Source organism: Lates calcarifer, linkage group LG8, assembly GCF_001640805.2.
Source record: "Lates calcarifer isolate ASB-BC8 linkage group LG8, TLL_Latcal_v3, whole genome shotgun sequence".
NCBI lineage: Eukaryota > Metazoa > Chordata > Actinopteri > Centropomidae > Lates > Lates calcarifer.
Window position 1 is genome coordinate 18,859,697 of NC_066840.1, and position 13,006 is coordinate 18,872,702.

At 37.3% G+C, this 13,006-nt stretch overlaps 2 protein-coding genes across 2 annotated transcripts in view; one reads left to right on the forward strand and one right to left on the reverse strand.

The window, feature by feature from the left end:
• The window catches only part of LOC108895062 (uncharacterized), a 25,882-nt gene extending 18,699 nt beyond the window's left edge, over window positions 1-7,183 (forward strand). The window contains 3 exon segments of the mRNA XM_051072610.1: window positions 5,963-6,085; window positions 6,519-6,583; window positions 6,718-7,183. Coding sequence (XP_050928567.1) covers window positions 5,963-6,085; window positions 6,519-6,583; window positions 6,718-6,867 — 338 coding nt within the window. The 3' untranslated portion in view covers window positions 6,868-7,183.
• The window catches only part of LOC108895093 (uncharacterized), a 25,099-nt gene extending 14,074 nt beyond the window's left edge, over window positions 1-11,025 (reverse strand). The window contains exons 1-6 of the mRNA XM_018693758.2: window positions 10,945-11,025; window positions 10,486-10,815; window positions 9,999-10,355; window positions 9,744-9,875; window positions 9,544-9,602; window positions 9,261-9,440 (exon numbers count right to left, since the gene is read on the reverse strand). Coding sequence (XP_018549274.1) covers window positions 9,309-9,440; window positions 9,544-9,602; window positions 9,744-9,875; window positions 9,999-10,355; window positions 10,486-10,815; window positions 10,945-10,987 — 1,053 coding nt within the window. The 5' untranslated portion in view covers window positions 10,988-11,025 and the 3' untranslated portion in view covers window positions 9,261-9,308. The remainder of the gene's footprint in view (window positions 1-9,260; window positions 9,441-9,543; window positions 9,603-9,743; window positions 9,876-9,998; window positions 10,356-10,485; window positions 10,816-10,944) is intronic.
• Between the last annotated feature and the right edge of the window lie 1,981 nt (window positions 11,026-13,006).

The window sequence follows — 13,006 nt, forward strand, 5'->3', positions numbered from 1 at the left end:
GGGCAAGTTTCCAGAAACAAGTCTGATCCAAAATAAGTTGGCACTGGTAATCAGATTTCTCACGAGTACAAGTCAAGTTCACATCACCTCCAACACCAACAATCTTTGTCTCAAGAGTTGGTGCATCATTGTTGCATTCTGAAAATAAGAGAGCAGCAATTAATAACAGATAGATTAATATGTGGACTGTGCTACAACGATGCAAGAAGATGAAAACATACTTAAAAGGATATTGTCCAGAATATAAATTGGAAGAAATCTGCTTTAGTACACCAAAAATCAGATTTTTTACACTTACGTCCCGCTCTGAACAACAGCAGTAGATGGAATATGATCAGCATTTTCCTGTTAATCCACTTGAGACAGCAAATAAATCAGACCATATTATAAGATGAATTGCCTTAATATAATCACATCAAGTGGGAGGGAACAATGTGAGAGGGATCTGATTGGCCTCTTGTTATGTTGGTGTCTCACTGTACTACCACAGTGGAAATCATAACAACCATCTTTCTAACCTAAACACACGAAAAAACACAACCGCTTTTGTTTCATGTCTCAGGGTGGGTTTCTGTAACTGACGCTGAGAGTAAACATGACAGATGATTTGATTTGACGAACTGTTAATAATCACTAATAAGGTCAAGCTGCTTCAGACACACACAAATATTACCTCCTACGTGTCACTTCGGGGGTCACATTAGAGAATTTCTCTTAATACAAGGGGGTGAAGAGCATAAAATATTACACAGTACTCCACATTTATGTGTTGTACATCTTTAGTTTGTCAATTTAATCCACTGTTGTACACTATATTTGTTGGGGTTGTAGCCTGTTTTCCAAAAACATGGAAATAGCGAGCAGGTGCAGTTTACCTAGGGATTCATGGGTATTTTCCCTGTCCAACATGATTGACTTATCTCATTGTTTGCCACATAGTTTGGTGCATTAAACCAGTCAAACTCACAATCAAACCAAAAGAAGCACTGTTGCAAAAGGTGACCTCATGTGATGGTCAATGCCATTTTTTACAGGATGGTTAAAAGTGAGAAAAGTATTGTGATGGCAAATTAACTGTGATTAAAGCCCCTGTGCATCCAAACCAAAATCTACCCTTATGGATGTTTTTTTTTTTTTTAAACAGAAGTTGACCTCCTGTCAGAACTGTGTAGGTGTATATGAACTTCACTTGACTGACATGTCCCTAATCCTACTGCTGGTTTTGTTGTCCCGCATTAACAGAGGCAACAAAACCAACCATCCTTTTCATTCTTATCAATGTTTTGAGTTTGCTGCTTGAGTTTAAGTGTGCAGGGCTTTTAAAATCAAGGTCAAGCCTTTCATTATGTTACACGAATGACACAGTGCAGTCTTTCCTACACTGCCACTAAACATTATCACTGGATGTAAATGACAAACTGCAGACAAGTCTACATCATTCTTAGAGAGACTAGACTTCATTCCTGTGTAATATAATGTTAAATACAGTATAAGGGCCTGTGTCCTACAGCACTGTTGTTACTATTACGTTTGAGTGGCCATTTGACACAATGAAACACAAAGACAGAGGAGCCATCTTAAGTATTGTGAAAGCCAGCCAATTCAGTAGCTCCACATCATCAGTGATGACCCTCCTACTCTTCATGTGAGTCATTTCAGCAGGAGGAGCAAAGCATAAAGAGCTGGGGAGGTGGTTGTGGTTACACCATCTTTTTCAGTTCACTACTGAAAGGCAGTAGCAGAGCACAACTCTCACAGTATCACAGAAACACATTCATATGGAGGTGGGAGTTTCTTTTTTTTCTAATAAGGAAGTTTTTCCTTTGAAGTGACATAATAAAAACAGCAAAGTGATCAATATTCTGGGTGATGCTATTTATGGTGGTGAAGTTACAGACACACAGTCCAGTACAACACCACAAACTCTGGCATCACAGAAATGACCAAAGTAGAGTGGAGGTGTCTGGTACAACTTCAGCTACTGGTAAAGTGTATGGAGAGTGAAAATAGAAAAACAGAGAAAATACTGGGTTAAAACAGTGACAACATTTTTTTGATCGACACATTCTGGTTTCCGGCCTTCATCAAGGTGTTGCTGACCACAAGATAAAACACATTGGTTTGACAATAATGATACTATAAGTATTGCTGGAGTTTTGACACATGAAAGAAATATTATCATACAGTTAAATCACTGATTCCCTGAGATAATGTTGTGTCCAGTCACTGGTCACATAATAAACACACACAGATACATATATAAAACTGTAGACACAACTAACTACTGTAAAACGTAATTTAAATCAACAGCCCTGCATCAGATACTTTCATGCACTTTGAGTTCTGCTTTGTACTTTCTACTTTGTGTTTGTGTCCACACCATTGCTAACACACAAACAGACAAATAACACACATTCACAGTCACTACTGACAAACAAAAGTTGCATGGAAACTTTTCTTTAAGCACTGTTGTGGCTGAGGTTTCAAACAAAGGTGTGAATACAAATGGACTTTTCTTCTTTCAAACTCTCTGTTTTAGCAGGAAGCTGAGCCTCTACTGCTGTTTTATCTTGTTAAGTGAAATACCACTACAGTTTATGATTATATTAATATCACATCAACTTACAGGAGTAGTTAAAGGAGGAGAGATGGACACCTACTCAGTCAAGCTACTTCATGACTTTTTTCATAGCAACTTCTCTACAGTTTGATGCTTTTCATTGGTAGTTGTTGTAAAAGGGGGGAGGTGCCAATCATTCAGGTGTCCCACTGTGGCTCCTGTGGCAGGAACAGGACTTTATACTGTGATCTTAAGATGAGTTTGCCAGTTACTGAGAAAAAGCTTTGACACTCTCGTTAAAGTCCAATGCTCATCAGTTGACACAGCGATGAACTGGCAGCCTGTCCAAATGAATGCTGTGTGGATTTATAAAATTAAAACATGAAATAAGCACATTAGCAAGTGAGCAAAACTAAAACAACTTTAATTTGTTCAATTAAAATTAGCTTGCTATAGCCGCATGTAGCTTTTCTCTCACTACATATCCTGTTGAAGCCCATTGTCAGGTCTGTTCTGAGTAAACAGCTTCAGTAGTTGGTCAAAGGGCGGAAAGATGGCCCACCACAACCTGTATCAGTGTAGCTGCTGCATGTGGCTTTGCTTGATGTTCTCAATGTGCTGTGAAACCAGAGGATGGTGGAGGAGTTTATATTTAGTCCTAAGAAAAGCAAAAGCAAAGAAAAAAAAAAAATAGTGGTGCTGATATGGTAACATTTTCTTGAGTTCACTGCTCATATATCAGAGGAGATTTCTGTATTTTACTACGAAGAAACATGACAACAGAAATGTGCAGTTAAATTTCTCAATGTTATTTTAATAAAAGAATAATTGGTGAAACTTGTCATAAGTTTCCTCAGTAAGGGCTGATACAATTGCAATGCTTTGTGTCAATGACAAATTGCACATTCAATAGAGTTCTGTGGTCTTTTTTCTCACATATACATTTACCTTTGAATTCTCCACATTCCTGAGGTAATCTGTAGAGATTTTCTGTGTGGTTTTGGTCATTTCCTCTCACCTTTGCCATGCACCTGTCCCTCAAAACCACAGGCCAAAACCTACGCTGTAGCTAACATGAGCTCAAATGTCTGTTTGTCTCCCTCTCATATTGTTTATTTGGAGGTCTAAATATGAACAATTTTTGAAAAGTCCAGTTGGCCTATATCCAGTTTTTTCAAAGGCTCATGGTGGTTTAGCCTAGCTTAGCACAAACACTCAAATAAAAACAGCTAGCATAGACTGAAAGAGGAATAACAATATTAGGAATATTTCCATGTAGCATCTCATGGGCTGGCAAGCTGTTGTCTCCTCATATTGTTTATTTGGAGGTCTAAATATGAACAATTTTTGAAAAGTCCAGTTGGCCTATATCCAGTTTTTTCAAAGGCTCATGGTGGGTTTAGCCTAGCTTAGCACAAACACTCAAATAAAAACAGCTAGCATAGACTGAAAGAGGAATAACAATATTAGGAATATTTCCATGTAGCATCTCATGGGCTGGCAAGCTAGCCACCAATACATCTAAAACATGATGGGATTTTGTTCTGTGACAAAAGTGTGTGAAACCATCTGGGCTGCATAAAATCAAAAATACTGCTCCACAGTATGACTGCTAAAGATACACATGCATGTTAGCAAGAAGTAAACAGGAAACTCAGTCATGATCAGTGGTCAGAATTAAGACATCTCTGGCAATAATACAAAAAAACTATAACTATATAAACTATAAGTACACGCAGATCTCTTATCAAATGAAAATGGATCACAGGTTTGCTAAATGTAGGGGGATGTTCACTTTCTTCATTTCAGCCAATCACTGATTACCTCTTTGTAAACCTTGATGATCGTGTGACTAAACCTTCCATTTGGGTAGGAAGACTTCAGTAGTGCAAGAGAAGGGTGCTGTACCACAATGATCGGACGACTGGCTGCTTTTATCCTTCTTTGTACAGCATGTGAGTGCAATTCTTACCAGTGTGAGAAAAAATGCTACGGCAGACTATTATTTCTCCATTGTTATATACTAGGGAAGGCCCTGTGATTTCTTTTATGGCAAATACTGGACATTTTTCATGATTTTGTCTTTTTGCGTTGTAACTTAGTCTTTTTTCTTTTTTCATCAGGTCTGATTCAAACTACAAAGGTTTCTCAGCAGATCTCTTTGACTGTGGTTGAACTTGGTGAGAATGTAACTCTTCACTGTCCAGTTGCTGAGAAGGACGACAGATCCTACTGGTATAAGCAGTCTCTCGGACACATGGCCCAAACAGTAGCTGCTGTAATCTTTGAAAAAATTACAATCACTGAACAATTTAAAGATCCGCGTTTCACAGTAACAAAAAAGGAGGCTCAGTCTCTTCTTACCATCAGAAATGTCAGCAAAGAGGATGAAGCAACATATTTCTGTCAAACTGGAACAACGTTTTCACTGACCTCTGGCAGTGGCACATTCTTGGCTGTGAACGGTAAAATATCTTTCCATATTTTCAATATCTTTGCCCTTGTTAATGATCAGTACATTTTTAAGTCAAACAGTTTTTTGTCTGAATCACACAGATTGGAAACAGCAGAAATCTGTCCACGTGAAACAAAGTCCGGAGACAGCATCAGTCCAGCTGGGGGACCCAATGACTCTCCAGTGTTCACTTCTCTCCAAGAACAAAGAAACCAGAGTCCAGTGTCCAGGTGAACACAGTGTGCACTGGTTCAGAGCTGGATCAGGAGGATCTCATCCAGGAATCATTTACACTCACAGGAACAGGAGTGATGAAGAAGAGGAAAGGAGCTGTGTCTACAGTTTGTCTAAAACTATACAGGACTCCTCTGATTCTGGGACTTACTACTGTGCTGTTGTCACATGTGGAGAGATCCTGTTTGGTGAAGGAACTAAAGTGGAGACAAGTACGTATTTACAGTTAAATGAGTCTTGGATGCATTGATTTAGCCTGACTAAAATATGTAAATGTAAAAGGATATCGCCTTTATTGGTCTGTTGTTTTTTTTAAGTTTAAGAATATGATTTAGTGTTGATAAAAGCAGGAAGCCACAAGTTATTAACTTAACTCAATGTGTTCCACTGAAACATTTGAGACCTTAAACATGTGTTATGCAAAGATATTGAGGAACTCATTCATAATAAAATTATGCATTATTTTTCTTACCCTCTAGAAAACTGTGCCTTGCTCCATTTTATTTTGCATGTATAAATCTGAAAGTGTTCATTAATATCTGTCAAATTTTTAGTCCAAAACATAAAACTGAATATTGACTCATCATTTGTGTGTACTGACAAAATATAATTATTTTTCTGACTGACACTGTTGTTTCCAACAACAAATAATTACACCTGAGACTCAATATTTAAATAATGGTGAATGTGTCTTTGAATGTCTCATTTTTCAGAATGTGGATCAGAACTGGACCTAGTCTTCCTTGTTCTTGGAGTACTGTTGGCCTGCTGTGTGACTGTAACTGCCGTCCTCATTTTCTACATAAATCAAAGGAAAGTTTGCAAACACTGCAAAGGTATGTTCACCATATTTTCATTTCAACTGTGCCTTTCAGACCCCAATTTAAAGGTCTGAATGTATATGTTATGTCTCACCACCACATCTTACTGCTGATGGAAATCTTTAACATCGAACCTCAGACATTACATATCATTACAAACTGTCATCCAGATGCCACTGAGCAACGTATTTCACATCTGACTGGCTCAAAGCTCTAGTGGAGTTAATCAGTGGGAACCATTAGAAAACTGAATCTGTACTGAGCACATTACAGAAGAGAAGAGTTTGTATTTGTGTGATTGTAAAGCTCAAAACTGAAAATATATGTATCGTTCATTCATCCTTTTATTTCAATGAGACAATGACAAAAATCACACTATGCTATGACAGCAGTAATCATATTCTCTGTGTTTGAATACAATGTGACGGCTTTTACATTTTTGAAACAGAGGCAGTAAGTACGTCCCATCATCTTGGACATGACAAGTCACCTGCGGACCAATCAAATGATCTGGTAAATATTCATGTAAATATTCAGTTATGTCTCGTCCTGTTTTTATATCACTATTGTAGTGATGTAAACAAATATATATATATATATATATATATATATATATTGTTATATATTTTTGTTATATATTTTTTCAGGCTGGTGAAGCAGACGCAGTGAACTATGCAGCACTGGATTTCTCTGAAAGGCGAGGAAAACGAGGAAAGAAGAAGAGAGAGTCACCACAGGAGTGTGTGTACTCTGTTGCTAGAGCAGATTACCACAACCGGCAACACCCGTCTCTATAGGTAGAGCAGGGACTGTGCATGTAACGTCATGTTAGGCTGTGTTCACATGTAGCACTTCAGAATGTCAGAGGATGTATATTTGCCAACAACCGTGACATTCAGGTGATTTTATGGGAGAGCAAACATCTTTCAGTTGCTTTGATAATTACTTTGCCACAGCATATGTGCCAGTATTTCTGTAAGGGGCCAACATGTCAGTGGGCCTCTTTCGTTTTTTATTGTCTTCACAGATTGATTAACTGCAACTTCAATCATCATTTATTTTAAAAAATCAACACTGAAGGGAGTTGAATTATAAAATCCATTTTGATGAGAATTTTGCTTTTTTCACATGAAATTGCAACATGCTTTAAGAGAACTACACACAATCCAGTTAAACCCCTCAGAAGCTGTCAGTTTCAAAGTAAAAGTTTAGTATTATTTAAATGTCAGATGGATTTCAGTAATCCTGTAAAGTGTAACTAACACTACTTTTGCACAATGACACAGCAGTTGTAAACATTTTTTTTATTGACGTAATTTGGTGTAGTTCCATATCATGCTCATAAATAGTTTAAATGGTCACACATCAAAAACAAACAAAAAGCACAGGGCACTGGCTGATACTGAGTATCAATCAGTACATGCTTTCCTCCTCAAATTTCATCATGGTAAATATGACAGCAGTCGTCGTCTCTGAGAAAATATGTGAGGCAAAGTAGAAACTACGTTTGATGCTTTATCCAACCATTAAATACTTTACCCGCTGACTCCTCAGACCATCACTGTTTGTGCAGGGAAACAGCAGCTAGATAATGAAACAGAAAAAATATAGATGACAATAAATAATGATGATGTAGTTTTGATGTAATACTTTTAGATAGAGAACAATGAGTAACTTCTATTGCTGTTGCAACAGTCACACTTGTTTTTTCTTGATGGTGTGAATGAGGAAGGCTGTAACAGACTTACAGCCATGACAGTACTCAGCAGAAAAATAACTGCACAGGCCGTCTGTGACCACATGAAGCTTCCTGAAACATTATGAAAAGGCAGAAACAATTAGTAAATGATGTTTAATATCACCTAATAATTTTAAAATACAGACATTACTAATATTCATCTTTATGGATTTTTACCGTATAATCTGATATTTAAATCTGTTTCCTAATAGACAAAACAAGAACACACAGCACAGTAATAAGTCCCAGAATCAGAGGAGCTGATGTTCCTAGAGAAGTGATAAACACAGCTCTAAGAGAGTCAGATCTTTACTCACAGTCATTTCATATCTCTGATTTATCTGACACATCTTGTTCTTTTTATTATGATGAAAATGACGCAGTTGACACAAACATAATCAAGTAAACAGAATAAAAAAGTACTTACATCCATGATGAATAAAAAGCATTGTTCAGCACACAGGATCATCTTGATGGTATCTCTTCAGTAAGTAAAGGAGGCGTGATGATTGAGAGGTCAGACCATCAAACGCATCTGACTGGTTATCACAGAACAGAGATTCAAAAGTGCACTTGGGAGTGTCTTGTATTTTGGTAGGCACAGTCCACGTTCACTAAATCCTTTGAAACTTTTTCTGTGCTGATGAAATCTGTTTGTAATCTTGTTTGCTGCTTGTTACTGACAAGTATCACTTCACATCTTTATTAAAGGCAAAAACAAAAAACAAGATTAATGCCAGTTTGAGAGTAAACATGAATGCACAAATAGTTTGTGTGAAGCACTGCACAAAATGAAGAACAGCACATCATTTTACTGAGCAGCAATCTAGAACGCTTCAAAGTAAATATGAATGTAGATTGTCACGCCTGGTGGTAGAAGCATAAGCAGGGAGGACCCAAGCACAGACACCCAGGCAGGCTGATGCAAAGAAGTTATTTTAATAAATGATGAGGTGGCCGGGTTTTAGTAGATGATAAATAAATGATGAAAACCAGGCTTACCAGTAGATAGGTGGACAGGCAGGCAGACAGACATCAGGCCAGTAAATACAGGTAGCAGGCAGGTAACAGGAATGAGCCCATAGCATGAACAGCACTGAGGAAACATATGAGCAAATGAACTGGCAGCTGATTGAGGGAAAATTGTTGATAACATAACTGTCAGGTCCTGACAATGCAAGAATCCCACTGACAACAACAATTAAAAAAACAACAACAACAACATTTTAGCTCTGTGCATTTTAGATGTGAAAGTTAGTTTATTAACAAACACACATACACATGTTGAGTTCTTTTAATACACCTGTTCTTTGCAGCGCATTAATACAGAGATAAAGTCATGGAAGGACGTTAACAACTCTAAAACTGCATAACATAAAAGAGACAAAGGTAACCTTTCTCACAGCTCTTTCAAGATGAATCTTTCTTACCAGCTTGGCAGATTCATCAAACCTTCTTTGAAAACCTTTAAAAACCACAAAAATAATATGGAATGGATTGTTAGTCTATTGCGAAAGCCCTGACATCAGTGTAGATTGTCTCTTCCTTTGCTGTTGCCTTCCTTCTCCCTGCTTTGTCAGTTTTTCTCCTGGTGAAGACTGCTGTAGAGTAAACCAAAGGCTCCTCATTTCTCTGAGGAAATAAAGAGCAAAACTGAAAATGAGAAATCAGATTATGTAAAAAAAAAAAAGAAAAAAAAAAATGTTGCTTGTAGCTACATTTTTTAATTCTTTACCTGCTGGCTTTGCTGATTACCACTGGCTGTTGCAGCATTTGTTTGCAGACTGACTGCAGCTGTAGTGTTAAAAAAAGAGTCATTGGAATCACTTTAATGATACTGTAGATTTACTTATACAGAGAGCAAATACTAAACAAATGATGCTACCTTTTGGGACGAAATATTAATACATTGATACATAACATAACCTTTCTTACCTTTGCAACAATCACAAGACTTTTTTGTGATGACATAGACAAGGAAGGCTATAACAATCAGACTTATAGCCAAAGCAACAAACAGCAGAAAGACAACTGAATTGTCCTCTTGTGAATCACACGTGCTGACAACTGAAACACATGGACAAATAATTAAAATCAAGAAATAGGAATACATAATTGACAATATTTGATAAAATAATGTTCAGAAGATGGTGGTAATTTTCTCATTATATAGGAATATGGTGCCGTTACCTTCAATGTCCAGTTTTGTTCCATTTCCAAAAATGATCTCTCCACATGTGGCCACAGCACAGTAATAAGTCCCAGCATCAGAGGAGCTGACGTTCTTAGAAAAGCTGTAGACACATTTCTGAGGAGAATGAACCTCAGGACCCTCTTCACATGTATCACTGTGATTTCTATGAGCATAAATCAAACTGGGATGAGATTTATCTGATCTGGCTCTGAACCAGTACACATGGTGATCTTCTAGACATGTTTTCTTCTCAGAGTCAGAGAGGACTGAACACTGCAGAGTCACTGAGTCTCCTGGACGAACTGGATCAGACAGAAAGTCTTGAGTGACGGCAGTGATATCAGGTTCTGGCCCTGTAAAAACAAACAGAAAACAAAAAACACAAATAATATCTTTTTTAAACAAAAGTCTGGTCACCTTCATATGAATTATTCAAAGATATATGGACTAAATATATACAGGGAAGAAAGAAAAAACTGTTACCTTTGATTCTCAGAAATATTCCTTTCAGAAATGTCATGTTACGTTGTTCCACTTTTATGCAGTAGTAGACTGCAGTATCACTTAAACGTGTCTTGGAAAAATGCAGAACAAATAATCCAGGTTCTTGTTTTGCTGTCATGTGATTAGTTTTCTTTACACGGTCAAAATTATAGGCTATCATTCCTCCTAAAGCTTCTGGAAATGTTCCAGGAACAAGCCTGATCCAAAATAAGTCTGAAGCAAGCCAAGTTGTCTTGCGAGGACATGTCAGAGTCACATCATCTCCGACATCAACAGTCTTTGTCTCAAAGATGTGATCGTCTGTGCATCCTGAAAATAAGATCAAAACAGAGCAATAATTAACAGCAGAGATACATTTAGATGCCCTCTCTATATTAATGTAAAGAGAAGACAATGTATTTCAAATATAACTGGAATGAATCTGACTTTAATACTTACGTCCAATGTTGATCAAGAGCAGTATGTATATTAAAACTGGCATTTTCTGGTCTCAGCAGCTGAGACAGCAGTTAATTTATTATGAGATGATCTGCCTTGATGTACTCCTATCAAATGGGAGGGAACAATTTCACAGCAATCTGATTGGCCTTTTGTTATGTTGGCGTTTCACTGTACTACCACAGCGGAAATATGTCAACCAAACGTTCCAAATGAAGCATGAGACAACACCAGCAGCACGCTTTTATCATCTTATATTTGGCTCTCATGGTGGGTTCCTAAATCTGACACTTACAGTGAACACTGAAGGTCTTAGAGGAGAGATATGGTAAACAACATACCTGTTGTGTTAACAATATGTTTCCTGTGAGGGAAATTAACAGAAAAGTGTTACCTTGCAGGATGAAACATACTCTGATTTTATTAATCACATACAATCTGTGCATGGCAACTTCATATATGATTAAGACTAGAAACCAAAAACACTTGGTTAGGAAAATATAGCTGACATGGTTTAAAAGAATACAATGTTAATTATTAGTTTGAGATGAAATCCAACATCCATATCTGTACTACACTAGGAATTATCTCATCTATTTGAATAGAGTACATTTAAACAAGACCAAGAGTCCAATGTTAACAGCTCAGCAAGGTTGTAGGAACAGTGGTGATTTGAGCTTGGCATGCTAACATGCTGATGTACAGCAGGTATGATTTTTTATTTATTTTTTTTATTTTATTTTTTTTACCATGTTCACCATCTTACTTTTAACATGTAAGCATGCTAACATTTGCTAACTAGCAGTAAAAGCAAGGTATGCCATTTACATGTATAGGGTGAAAACCAAACTTTTATCTGATGATAGTGCTTGATGAAAAATCAGGGGGAAACCCAGGTATTACAATTTATCCTGTGGGGGGGCATGAACAAGTGTATCAAATTTCATCAAAGTCCGCACAAGAATTGTTGAGATATTTAACAAAAAAAAAAAAAAAAGCCCACCTGCCGGTGGCACTGGATGAAATGTCAGGGAATTACCATCTTAAATAGGATTCATAGTCCTCTGGGGACTATGATCGGGTCAGTGCAAAATGCTGTGACAATCAACCACAATACAACACTTCAGCTTGGACCAAAGAGATGGACTGGAGAGGGACCGGCCAATCCCTCATCATACACAATGACACGCCCACTCTGCCTGTCAGTCATCTGTAGTGAAACACATCAGCAGGAAGAGCACAGCAGACAGCAGCAGGGTTACACTCAGCGTACAGTACTTACCACTGCTGTTACAGTATGGGTAATTTAGAGTTGATGATATTACTAGGACCCATGTGAACCTGGAACAAGATCCAGTTAAACTCCACATATGAAAAACCAAGACAGACAATGCAAACATCTTTTTTAAAAGGTACAATTTACCTACATTAACAAGAAAACTATAAAGAATACAGACAAATAACTCCTGAGTCACCATATGTACAGTTGACCACTTAACAATGAAAGGGAGAGGAGCACCTAACTGTAATTCAAAATAAAAGCTCAGCAATAAATACTTTGGTGTGCTTTGTGTCCCGCTTTGTGCTTTGTACTTTCTGTGTGCACAGTCTGTTCACTGACAAACAAATGATGCATGGAAACTTCAGCATTGTTGTGGTTAAGCTTTCAAACTAAGGTGTGAAGTGAAAGGGTCTTTTACCACACATGCAGTCAGATCTATGAGAGGTCTGACAATTATGATATTAAAAATGTTAAAGCTTTAACACTGCCTACAGTATAAGGAAATAATGACTTTTAATATTCAAGGGAAATAAGATAACCAATACACAATCTGACCATCTATTAGAGGCTGATTTGCACCGAATTAATGTATTAATTAATTAATGCATTACAGGGGAGAAAATATTCCTCAAACCAGTACGGCTAAAAGCATGAGAATACACATTTTACTGCTTCGTCATTAAAATTAGAAAGCTCAGTTCATTTTGTGTTAAGTTTGCATGCCGTCCTTGACCCTGCAATGGTTTCCTCCCACAATCGTAAAAGCAGTCAAGTCAATTT